The 12,722-nt window shown below is 39.1% G+C and overlaps 1 protein-coding gene and 1 long non-coding RNA gene across 4 annotated transcripts in view; one reads left to right on the top strand and one right to left on the bottom strand.

The window, feature by feature from the left end:
• The window catches only part of LOC309714923, a 170,569-nt gene that overhangs the window by 76,386 nt on the left and 81,461 nt on the right, over nt 1-12,722 (bottom strand). The gene's annotated exons all lie outside the window — the stretch shown is intronic.
• Nucleotides 1-12,722, top strand: part of LOC309714919 (cadherin-7-like) — a 114,629-nt gene that overhangs the window by 52,395 nt on the left and 49,512 nt on the right. For all 3 annotated transcript variants that reach the window (XM_082547644.1, XM_082547646.1, XM_082547645.1), the window contains exon 4: nt 2,126-2,245. In XM_082547644.1, the coding sequence (XP_082403770.1) occupies nt 2,126-2,245 (120 nt within the window). The remainder of the gene's footprint in view (nt 1-2,125; nt 2,246-12,722) is intronic.

Here is a 12,722-nt window from a genome sequence, read left to right on the forward strand (position 1 = left end):
TGTTAGAAAGTGAGAGTTTTATTAGGATGTTTGCTTCAAAGTAAAATATCACCAACTTGTAAGACAGCACTTTCTGTTTGCTACAATACAGGCTTTGCCAGATATGTTCAGCTAGCCATTAAAGTGAAATATTCAAGCATTCATGTGACAAACTGAAAAAAAGCTACACTTGTGGAGAACGGTGTTTTTTCAAGGTTATTTTAACAATTTCTATTCTTGATGATTTCACCACTGCCAAGTGTGAGACTGCTGTAGGCGTCAGCTTTAAGACCAACACTGACGTATAGTCTAACAGCGAAAAATAGCCTGAACCGTAAAGGTTGTTTTTGGTCATTTCACAATTTATTAAATGCCTTTTCCTCTCCATTATCAAATGGATATCAATTTTTCAGCATAAAATGACTTTGCCTGAAAAAAAACCCAAACCTGCACCCATTTAATGAGCCCAGTTGGAACAACAGGATTCATTTATACCATAATGAATGACCTATTGAAATTGATTGGCACTGATTGTCGCTGATTATGTTTTCTCTGAGAAATCTTCAGACGCTTTTCTGCTTTACCTCCCGAGCCACGGCTGTCAGCTCAAGTCACATCAACCTCGTTCAGTGGGCACATTTAAAGAAAAGTGCACAAGGAGCCGTGTGCGATGTCTTCTCGTTTGCCTTAGAGGAAGTGTGGGAGAGGACAATACTGTACTGCACGCAGAAACAACAGTTGTCAGTTGTCAGCAGAGTTCACAGTTGAGTTTGAAAACAAATGTCCTTCTTGTAGGATGAACGGAAGTTTGGGGATTTGAGGAGGGCGAATTCTGGGCTCTGTTACAAAGTGAGGCTTTATGTCTGGGTGTTTATAACTTTATCTGCAAAACTCCACTGGATAATGTAAGGTTTTTTGTTGTTTTTTTTAGAATCACAGTCAGAAAATGCAACTTTTATAACACGCAGAGTTAAGATTCTCTACCCATATCAAACTTTAGCTACAGTTTTTACACAAAGTGAATGCAATAGGATTCACAACAATAAAAAAATAACAAGAAAACTCGTAAATATTGCACATGACTGTGAATAAATTGTGGGGTTATTGTGCAGGAGTATAATCACAAATTGCATATGCATGCTGCAGCATGTAGGCCTAAGCACAGATGTACAAAGTCAGTCAAATTTCAAATGAGAAGTGTAACTTATTTTTTGTATAACTTTTGGCAATTGCTTTGCTCAAACCTGGGGATTTACAGATAAACAAGCATCTGTTACTCAACATTCGAGTCTTAGCCAAACAGGTTCACATAATGCTGATTGAGCCTGTCAGCTACAGGTTAATCTCTCTGTATTTCACTGTATGTCAGAGCTTTAAATCTCAGGCATGAAATTTCTGCGCTGACATAGCGATAGCCACCATGCAACAAGGTCACCTCTCGCATGTGTCCTCTAGGCAGACTGCAAAGTAGTATATTAAGAACAACTTCATGTCCATTATGTCCACAACCGGTCTTGAATGGAGCATAGGAATTTGACATAAATCCTCCAGAAATTGTTGTAAAATGCTTTAATGTACTAGGTGTCATTGAATCCTAATTAGTACCACAGAGAGGTACAGTGCCTTCCAATGACATTGCTGCAGGACGACTTTAAACTCCTTTCTAAAGCAAAAAAAAAAAGTTGCAGTTTTTGGATTGCTGTGGGATGATGTGAATAGTAATTTAGCTTTGTCTTTTTTGATGGGGTGAAGTGCCTCTTTAACATGCACAGATGGGTTGCAGACCCCATTTGGCTGATGAATTAGAACAGATTGAAGTTACCAGGAAAGATGCTGCTAACTGATCTGCACCAGGCACACTGAGAAAAAAAATGGCACTGGAATGATCTCTACAGGCTTGGAGTTACACTTTAATCTTGCTGCAGCATCCCTGCAAATTATGGAAATAATTAAGAGTGTCAGTTGTTTTGCAAGAGCCGGTCAGATCAGGACCCTCTCACCACCATTACCACCAACCCCCCACAACTCCCTTCAAACTGAGTTGGTCACAGGGCTGTTGATATGATGACTGTTTCCACATTTAGCTCTGTTTGTCTTGGCTTCTTGATGTCGTCTTGGAAACTAATGAAGGGCTGTCTGCTCACAGGAACCATGGTAGTGCAAGTGGTAGCCACAGACGCAGATGACCCAACATACGGGAACAGTGCCAGGGTGGTTTACAGCATCGAACATGGACATCCGTATTTCTCAGTGGAGCCAAAGACAGGTAGGAACAGACAAAATCCGTGAATTCATCCTGCTGGTTTGCATTTGTTTTACAGATATTGCTACTGTGCATCATTTAATGAAGCTTTTTCTCTTAATGTATAAAATAATCTGTCAAAGTTGAAACTGTTTTCATATTTCTCTAGGCAATGTCATGCACTATGCATCATGTTTTTAAATGCATTTATATCAAAAGTGAGGGAAGAGTTGGTGAGCTGTTTGCCTACACAGCTCAGCCACTGTCAGTCAAATGTGAGCAAACAACAACCACACAAACCTGATAACCAAATGTATTTTATATTCAACTCCAGTTTTTATTTATTTATCCATGAATAATTCTGTACCAACAATAATACTTCACTCATGTGGCTTTGAACTCCTACAACGCTGTCAGAGTCAAGACTGACAATTTAAAAACCTAATCAGAATTAATGATGTAAAATCAGAGATGTGTTGTCTTTTTTTAGTTAATGCATTCTTCTTCCCTGTCAAAACCTGAATTTGGTGTTCATGTGTGTTATGCTGTAGTGGCTAATGAAGCCTTACCCTCAAGTGAGTTTTTATTTATTTATTGTGTTGTTGTTTTTTGCTTTCTCATTTTTTTGTTTTTCCTTGATGAATGTACTTTTAAAATCTAAATTTAGTTTTCAAAGTCTGTGTTATGTAAAGCACAATGATTCTGTCACGAAATCGGATGCACTTATTTTTGTAATTTTCACAAAACAGTGGCTACTTTGCCCACATGAAACATTCGCTTTTCCAAAGCTTTGTCTCTCTTTAAAGAAAATTTGACTGAAAGCTAATTGATGAGGATCAAGAGCATCAAATGTGTCTTTTGGTGGTGATTTGCTAAGTTTGCTCCTTATAAATTATTGAAAAAAAAACCTTTAAATAAACTTTCAGGACATATTTGTAATTATTAGTAAACAGGGGCAGAGAACATGTATGGAGAGATGGCAGGTAGCAGTTATTGTTATACTTACTTTAGAACTGAAGAAGCTTCTCGGATGAGAGGTGAAACGTCTTCAAGCAACTTAAAGAAGTCCAGACACTTTTCTTTGCAAGCTCCTTTGACTTACTTTACTATACTTAAATGTTGAGACACCCTTCATTTTGTTTCATATTTTGCCAGAGAAGTGCTAAATGGGTTTATTGAAGTGCAAATATAAAACAAACAGTATATAAGGCACAAACAGAGTTTATACAACTCTGATGAGCTTCAGCACAGTCTGCACTCTTTTAGTTTACTTGTAGTTTCTTTAAGTAGTTTTCAGGAATAGTGCTCCAGGCTTCTTGAAGGACATTCAGAGCTCTTCTTTTAATGTTGGCTGCCTTTTGTTCAGTTCTCCGTACAGATGATCTCATATTTCTTTAGTAATGTTGACGTCCAGGCTCTGGGGAGACCAGTCCATGACTAATCGTGTTCCATTATCAGTACACGTTTACTGCGCTGATATTGTCATTGCTAGTCTGAAAAATGAAGCTGTTGTCGATTAAATGCTTTCCAGATGGTATTATGTCACAGTAATACAGTATTATATGTAATACCATACCCGATGATACCTTTCTGTATTCATGATTTAATCAGTTTTGGCAAGATCTCCTAACACCACTGGCTGAACTGCAGCCCCAAACCATAAAAGAGCATCTACTATGATGGCTATAGACACTGACTGTTGTACACTCGCTCTCCTGACCTGATCTGTATATATTTGCAAAAAGGTGAACTAAAAAATTGAATTCATAACTCCAAAGACCCGTTACCACTGATTTTCAGTCCAGTTCTTGACAGTCACCTTTCCACTGAGACCATTTCTGATGAGTAAGTAGGTGGATCAATCAAAGGGTCAGATGTATCTCTCAAGTCTTTGCTTCTTTTTGTTCCCAATTTCTAAGGACATGAGATCCAGTTTATACTGTTTATCTGCTGTAAATAGTTTTTTAGGTGTGCCACTTTTTTGGTACTCCACTAGTCCAGTTTCCGCAAATTGTTTAATGAGAATTTCACTCCATGCCGAGATATGCCAAGTTTTCAGCTAATAGCTCTTTGGAAATAGCGTGTTGCTGCAAACATGTTGTTTTTTAGCCCGTCAAGGCATTTTTTTGTAGATTCAACCTGAGAAATGAGAACAAATTATGTGTTTTTGCGACAGGCTTGCTGGTAACAAAGTGCCTAAAGATACAATTTAAAATTGGTTCTTTTCCAAGTTGTCTGTTCACATAAGCATTAAAACCCCAGAGTGTGTTGTATAACGGTGTGTGTTATTTCTCCTGAATTTCACTTTTCATATATATGTAAAGAAAATGAGTGTTGAAGGATATATACACCTGATTTTAGCACCTAGATGCATGTTTGCAAGTTTTGCCATTTGTTATAATAAAAGTAACAGCACTCAAAATAAAAAGAAACCATTTAAAAATTCGGAGGAAATGGATAAAGTAGCTTGAACCATACGATGTGAGATAGTATGGTGACTTGTGGGGCATTTTATCCTGGGAAAGTGCAGCGGCAGCCCTCGCTACATCTTCATCGCTGGCTCATTAGCCACTGCCCTGCCGAGGCTCAGCTACTTCATGCAAAGCACTCTTGCAAGAAAACAGGAAAATATGGGCCATCCAGTAATACAGGCCTCATCCTCTGCTTCAAGAGCAACACATACACACATGCTACAATTTTATGAATGTAGTTCTAATTCATGAACTGCTGAGAGCCACTGCAATGCAGAGATTTCTGTCACTTATTTTTCACACTCGGTCAGACACAGAAATAAGAGGGATGCTCAACAAAACAAACTCCGCTGTGACCTGTAAGGTTCACTGTAAACATTCAATAAACCTAACCACCGGAAGAAAATGGAACGCTCCAGAAAAAACGAATGCATATCGCAAAAAGGAAATAACTTCACACTGTGTTGGCATTATTGATGTGATGTCTTTGGAGGAAAATATGTTGGGTGCATCAAAATTCATCAGCACATTTAGCTGTGAAGCCTGCACAGTATCGCAGAATATCCATGTTGTTTTTCACTTTCTGGAGACCTTCAACTAATGAAGCCTCCTGCTGAAGCTTTCATTAGAGAATATTTCCATGTTACCATGTTTTCGGGTGAACATTTACATGTTTTATACACTCCAAATGAAAAAAGGAAAAAGAAAAAGTCCCTCATTGATACTCTAAGCTCCAGCAGTTTCTCTGGGACTACTCTGAAGCTGTGAATCTTCAATTATAAGTGGATTTTCTCATGTTGCTTAGAAGCTAAAACTTCTGTGAGCTAATTAATCTGTTAAAATGCTGTGATCACCTTCCCTCTAGATGAGTTTTTTTAAGAACTTCTTGAATATATATGTAAGTATTTACTTAGTTCCTTACTGGTGGCATCCATAAATAAATGAATATGCTGTGTGTTTTGAATGCAATAGTTCAAATTCAGTAGTGAGCGGCACAGCTTTCAATTTTAATAGGCACTTTAAAGTAGGTAACACAGTGTAAGTAATCCCTCAGGTATAGTCTCAACATTAAAAATGTTTTGATGAATTGCAACAACCTCATTGTCTCATTCAGTTTCATTGACACGTTGCCAAAAATAAGTTTAGTTATGATTTCTGGCTCAAAGAAGCATGTAAAGCTATAAGAATAAAAATGTAAGTTAAATCAATCTAAAATGAATATTGATTATTGCCAATCTATCCATGTTCTTACAGAATTTAGGGTCACGGGGGAGGGGATGCATGCTTGCGTTTACACCTATAGCCGATTTATAATCACCAATTAACCTAACGTACAGGTCTTTGCACTGTAGGAGAAAGTCAGGGTACATGAAGAGAACAAGTGCAAGAAAATGGGACAACATGCAAACTCAGTCAGCTGATAGTTTGAAAATAGAAGCTGCACTAACCACTGGTACACCATACTGGCAGCACTGATTATTGTTTCTTGAATAATCATAAAGCCTACATTAAATATCACCTTCTTTTATATCTGATTTAAGAAGATTGATGTAGCTAATATGTCTTCACAACTCTTTTTTTTAAAGCCAGATGTTACAATAAAACCTTGCCTAGCTAGCTTTGTTAGCATGCTGCATCTTTAAATGATTGTAACGTTGAATGGTATGCTAATTTTGGCTAGCAAGAAACTTGAAATAAAACACCCTTACTAGAAACGTTAAACCTGCCTGTGGACCAAGTGATCCTTAACTCTGTAACATTTTAAACCAACAACTGAAACAAATGAATTACATAAATATTGATTAACAACTATTATGCATAAAACCTGTAGCTAATAAATTCCCCAGAAAATCTGTAGCTGTGGTCTCTCGAGCAGAGTAATAGTCCAAGCTTAATTCATAGTGATTTCATATTAATGGTCAATTTAAGTCCAGTATTCATCTGTGACTTACCTCCGTTTTATGTCCTTTAACTCTTGACAAAAATGCCAAGGCTAATGCCAGTGTTGCTCAGCTACTTGCTGACACTGGCTTTCTGTGTGCATTCGTATTGCAGGTTTTTAAAGCTTTTTCACTAAAACATCTGAACTGTGAAGTTGTCTGACTCTGAACTCCAAACTGCTGTTAGGAAAACATAAATAAAGAAGAAAGCTATATTCACAAGTACCTGCCAAGTGATTTTTAGGTTTAAGCATGAAAAGTTGCTTATTGCAGCTTTAAGCATAAAACTTAAAGAACAGAAAGCACACAGATAAATCCCAGGTTGGTACTCTTTCTGTAGGACAATGGCTGGTTTATTAAGCTGTCAAACAAGCATACACACACATAAGCACATACACCAAAATGTGCAGCCAGATACAGCCCTTGGGCCCCTGCCAGCACCTTGCCTTTCTGCTGCCCATCTCTGTCTGACCACGACTGATTATACTTGGCTCTCTTTTCATTCCCGCAGAAGGTGATTGGATCTCACGGTTATGAGATGCAATATTGGTGTCAGAATGGAATAGCGTGGATGGCCCTCAGAGAGGTGTGACTCCATGTGGGACTGGATGCAGGGAAGCATGAAGACATGTTCTCTTGTTTGACAGGGGTAACCTTAATAACAGCAGAGTGGAAAAAGATGACTTAAAAACTGTAACCTGTGTGTCAAGGGGGAAATCCTGCACTCTTTCATAGCAGCATTGTTGGTGTCTAGAAGTCTCTGTTGGTTTATTACACTTTCTTGCCCCCCCCCCCTTATCTTCCTCCCTGAAAGAGTGCAAACACACAACTGTAATGGAGAGAAATATTAGGAAGTGCTCAGTTGACTACCTTCATCTTCATCTTCATTTAGCTACCTTTCAAGAAGAACTATCTTGGGGAAATAAAAATTCATGCTGCTAAAAAAATGCTCAGCTAGTTTACTGTAAAAAACAATCCTGCTGTGTCATCAGCTTTCAAAGCTCTACAAGCTATTTACCACGTTGTATTTATTGTGTGCATTTGTGGGTTCCCTTTGATTTATCGCTGCATAAATTTCTGCATTTATCTCCTCGATTGCTCTTATCCGTCAAAAAAAAATCTGTTTTACATAAAGTGACTTGTCTGACTTCTTGTTCGTAAAGAACTTGTGAAAAGTAGATTGATTTATCATGTACTGCCCTGCAGTAATATTTAAAGCTGGCACAGAACTGATGAAAATTTGACCACTTTGCCTGTGGCTGTTCAACGATCTTTGACAAAGTTCGCAAGAAGACTTGTACACATCAATGACTCTTGAATGAGACTTCGTAAGGCCTATGCCAATTAAAGTGAGAGCACACAAGTGATGTTCAGACAGTGTGCCTGCCCCATAAAGCCCTCATTATTCCCATATCATGTTTATTTTCCCCTTTTTTTAATCTAAGCTCAGTGTCCAGATCCCATACTTTCACTAACAACATATTTAACATATAAGGACTCCAGAATGGGATTCCTGTGGAGCTGAAGCTAGAACTAGCACGAGAAACAATTATAGCAACATGTTGACCTATTTTTTGCTTACAACATCATTAGTTTTATCACCACGTATCATAGACATAAGCACACGATGGTGTTTAACACTTGGTGGGTCCCTAGCTCCCTCTGAACATCAATATTTTAGAGTTCTGAGGGATCCCAAGGTATTAGGTAGAGTAAAAAAGTAGCATTAGTTGAAGTTAATTTAAAAATTCATGAAAAATTGGAATAACAGAATAAACTACCTGTGAGAAAAAGTATTCCCTTATAGTCTGTAGGTACCCCAGTCAGTAGAATTAAGGTTATGTAAATCTGCATACTTTATTGAGAAGCCAGCACCACAGTGAATAAAAGCAGTGTGAATAAAAGAGGAGCCTAGGAGCAGGTCATCTAGGAATGACAAGGTTAGTGGTTTGATCCCTGGTTGCTTCAGTCTGCACCCCAGAGTACCCTTGAGCAAGACAGTGATTTCGGTGCATTTATCTCAGTGGACAGAACAGTATCAAAAAGTGCTTGTATGAGTGTGTGTGAATGGTTGAATGAAACATGTTTTATAAAGTGCTTTGAGTGCTCAAGTAGGGTAGAAAAGCACTGTATAAGAACCAGTCCGTTTCCCATTCATTTTTTACACTTGCCAATCACTTTAGGTACACTTTGACGGAAGGGTGTGTTAGACCCCTTTTTGCCTTCAGAACTCCCTTAATGCTTCATGTTATTGACATCTAGTGACCGTGGAGGCCATCTGAATACTGTGAAATCACTGTCATGTTTGGGAAAACCAGTTTGAGATGATTTGAGCTTTGTCTCATGGTGTGCTCCTCTACTGGAAGCAGTAGGATAGCACACAAGGTGAGTACGCTTGGGTCTTAAAGAGATTGACATGGTCAGCAATTATACAGAGGTAGGCTACGACATTCAAAAAATACACACTAAGGTGTGTGCCCAGAAAATATCCCACAGTTAGATATCCACCACTGCAAATGCAATGAAAAGCAAGATGAATCCATGTTTTGAATCCATGTGTTATTTACAGCAAATTTTGATCCCACAATGTTGGTGAGCTTGTGCAAATTGTACCCTCAGTTTCATGTCATTATGTTACAAGTGTGGCACCTGGTGTGGTCTTCTGCTGCCGAAGCCAGTCGGCTGAGAAGCTTAATGTTTTGTGCATTCAGAGATGCTCTTCTGCATATTTTAGTTTGAAGAAGTGGTCAAGGCGATAGAGCGTTTGTAACTGTGGCCCCCAGACTCTGGAACTCCCTTCCTTTGAGCCTGAGATCTTTGGACTCAGTGGTTTCATTTAAAAAACAGCTAAAAACCATCTTTTTAAACTTGCTTTTGTTTGATTTATGTTTTTATGTTTTAGCTTTTCTGTGAAGCACTTTGTGATTTTTGTCTTGAAAGGTGCTATACAAATAAAATTTCACTTACTTACTTTTATTTGAGTTATTGTTGCCTTCCTATCAGGTTATTTCTGTTCGCCTGGACGTAGTGTTTTCAGTGGGAGAAACGTCCCATTGAAAACGCTGTCCAGGTAAACAGAATCAACCTTCTGGCCATCCTGCCCTGAGCATAGCATCAGTGAGGGATTTTCTCCCAGATAACTAGCTAGCATTGGATATTTTCTCTTTTTATGACCATTCTCTGTAAACCCTAGAGATCAGCAATTTCTGAAATGCTCGGTGTCTCGTCCCACGTTCAAATTCACCTTAATCGGCTTTCTTCCCAATTCAGATTCTCAGTTCAACTTCATCAGGTTGTTTTTACTAAATGCAATGCGTTGTTGCCATGTGACTGTCTTAGTAAGCAGTTGACTGCAGTCTGTGTTGTAATAGAAGATCACTGGGTATTCATGTACAGAAACGTTTTTAAGAGCTGTATTAAAAACATTCCCCAAATGGTTTTTAAGATACATTTATTTCTGTATTTTTACAATAAAGAATCTTATACTGAAAAAAACCCAAACCACCTTGATAAGTTCAGTGTAATCAGAGGTTTCGCTGCCACATCATCACTTGTTCTGGTATGACCATGTGAGTATGAGCAGCAGATTACAGTCACAGCAAACACAAAGTTCACTTTCCTTATAAATCATCCGTAGTTGTGCCACAAACAGAAACTTTTTTTTTACTTTATTTTTTTGTAGTTTTTTTTGTTGCGTTTTGTTTTTGTGACAACACTTGTTGCAACAATGGCCGCTGGCAAACATTAAACTCCCACTTTAATGAAAGTTAGGAGGACATGCATCAACTGTGGGCCTAAAAGGCAGTCAGCCACGAAATTGATAGCGTAATTAGTGTTTGTGTTGGAGGACCAAATTGTGTGATCTTCACAAAAAAAAAAGTACTAGACAATTGATAGTTGTCAAAAACTTTAAACAAGAAATACACATTTTGTTCTAGAATTGTCGTCAAAAATAATTTGCTTGCTGAGAAAATAATCTGTTAAACTGAGAGGTACTTTGCTTAAAAGTGGCCACTTCTTTGTAGTGTAACCGTATAGCAGCAAGAAGTGCGTCACAAAGTAAGCAAACTTAGTAATGTTAGGAACACAACAACAATCTTTCCTTGAGACGGGATGTATTTCTTTGATCATCTTCCAGTAATTCTGGTTTAGTTCTTTCATTTTTACCCCTGGATGACATCCAGGGGTAAAATATTCTGCTCACCTGACTGAAAGGAACCACATTGTTTGTGTTACTTATCAGTTTTTAACACATTGTCAATATCATGTATCTTATGGAATACACTGTGGCGCTGAGAGACTAGCTTTTAGACACCAACCTGTTGCTGAGTATTGTGGGATGAGCACTGTGCCTCTGTCTTTGTAAGTTACTAATTAGTCCCATTTGCAGCACACGCCTGGGCCATAGCAGAGGGTGACTTTGACAAAGTGCCTGAGTCGAACACTACACTTGCTCCACACTGCAATACTGCGCTTGCGATTAACTGGCAGAGTGCTAATAGCTGGTGGTGGGGGAAGCTGCTGGAAGGGTGGAGATGTGTGACCTGATGTTAGGTGGGTTGTATCCTTGCTCTTTTTCGTCTAACAAGTCTTTTACTTTGGTTCTTAATCCCAAATGAAATCTACAAGGTGCCCTTGGGAAAAGTACTTAATCCCAAATAGCTCCAGTAACTTCCAAGCAGTGCATAATGTCAGCAAAATACATACGTTAGTGTGCCTAAAGAGAGGATTTTGTAATATATATTGATTGATAGCTCGTAGTTTAGTTTGAAGGTGAAGCTTAAATGGTAACGCTGTTCGGGACTGTGTTCTAATTGATGGCAAGCTCAAGGAGGTTTGAACAGCTGCCCCAAAGCCCTGCGCCATACACCTCGTCGATATGGCCATTCCTTTAGAGACAATTATACATGCACATTAGCGCTGTTAAGCATGCATGCATGGTCACAAACTTAAATAGCTGGAATAACAAGAGCAGAATTCAGTTAGTAGAAAATGACAGGTGCCTGAATGAGTGGATTAATTGCATGAGGAGGGTGGGGTGTTTGAGATGTGACATAGCATGCCTCTGAGAAAGACACGAGTATGACATCTGAATACAACAGCTACTGAAGTACCAACATATGACAGACTGAGCTTTGTCTCGTCTCGGACTAAGAATCTAATTAAACCGATATGGCTCAAATAAAAGAAAAGGCCACGTTTAATCCTTGTGTACTCTGTAGCTGTGAAGTTTAGACACTGAGGTCAGTAGACGAAAGGTTTGCCGTGATCAGGCTGTGATTAAGTTATTAACATGGTCTTTTTAAAAATCTTGTGTGCTTTTCTCTGCCCTCTTCTCCGAAAAGCGCGTGTCGCTGTGGCTTTGCACGGGCTCTTTTTGTGGTGACTGCACTAAATCGGAAAACATTACAGCTGAAGGCTAGATATAAATCTGGCTGCCTCCTGCGGTTCAGGCAGGTAATATCGAGAGAGTGGGGAGTGCAATTTTTTAATTCTAATCACAAACAACACGCACGCAAACCCACACTCGATCGTGCGCACACGCAAGCACATTTCCTTTCAGCTTACAAATAAATGGCTCCTGTGCCCTGTGTGTAACTTGTTGGACATAATGACTTATTTGTGTAACACACCGGTCTATTGTACTGTGGCATCATGTGGCCCTTTCACAGTCTTGGGTACCTGGGAAGCTATAGTGACCCATGATTAGAGCATGATGTTTGAATGTCACTCAGTAATAAACTACCTAGGCTGCAGGTTTTATTCCCTGTTTGTGTGGCCTGTTTTTGTGTTATGGGATTTTTCCCTTGTAAGCTGCCTGAGGGGTTCAGCAAATCACATACTGCGCCCTTCATGTTTAAGTGTTCATCACCTTCATCAGTACCTCTCATAGCTGCACGCAGAGCCAGAGGGTTCCTCCAAAGCCTGCACTTTTATTTCCTCTTCGTAAGACAAATGTCAAGTATCTGGGCTTTAGCAGGGAGCGTGGCCCACCCGTCTGCCGCCAGTGGTGTGGAGACAGCTAGATAAATGCATGGCTACAATGCGTCTGGCTTGCACCGGAGGCAAGGAGTCACGGCGCAACGCTAG

Source organism: Aulonocara stuartgranti (genome assembly GCF_965226115.1).
Source record: "Aulonocara stuartgranti genome assembly, chromosome: 9".
Lineage (NCBI taxonomy): Eukaryota > Metazoa > Chordata > Actinopteri > Cichliformes > Cichlidae > Aulonocara > Aulonocara stuartgranti.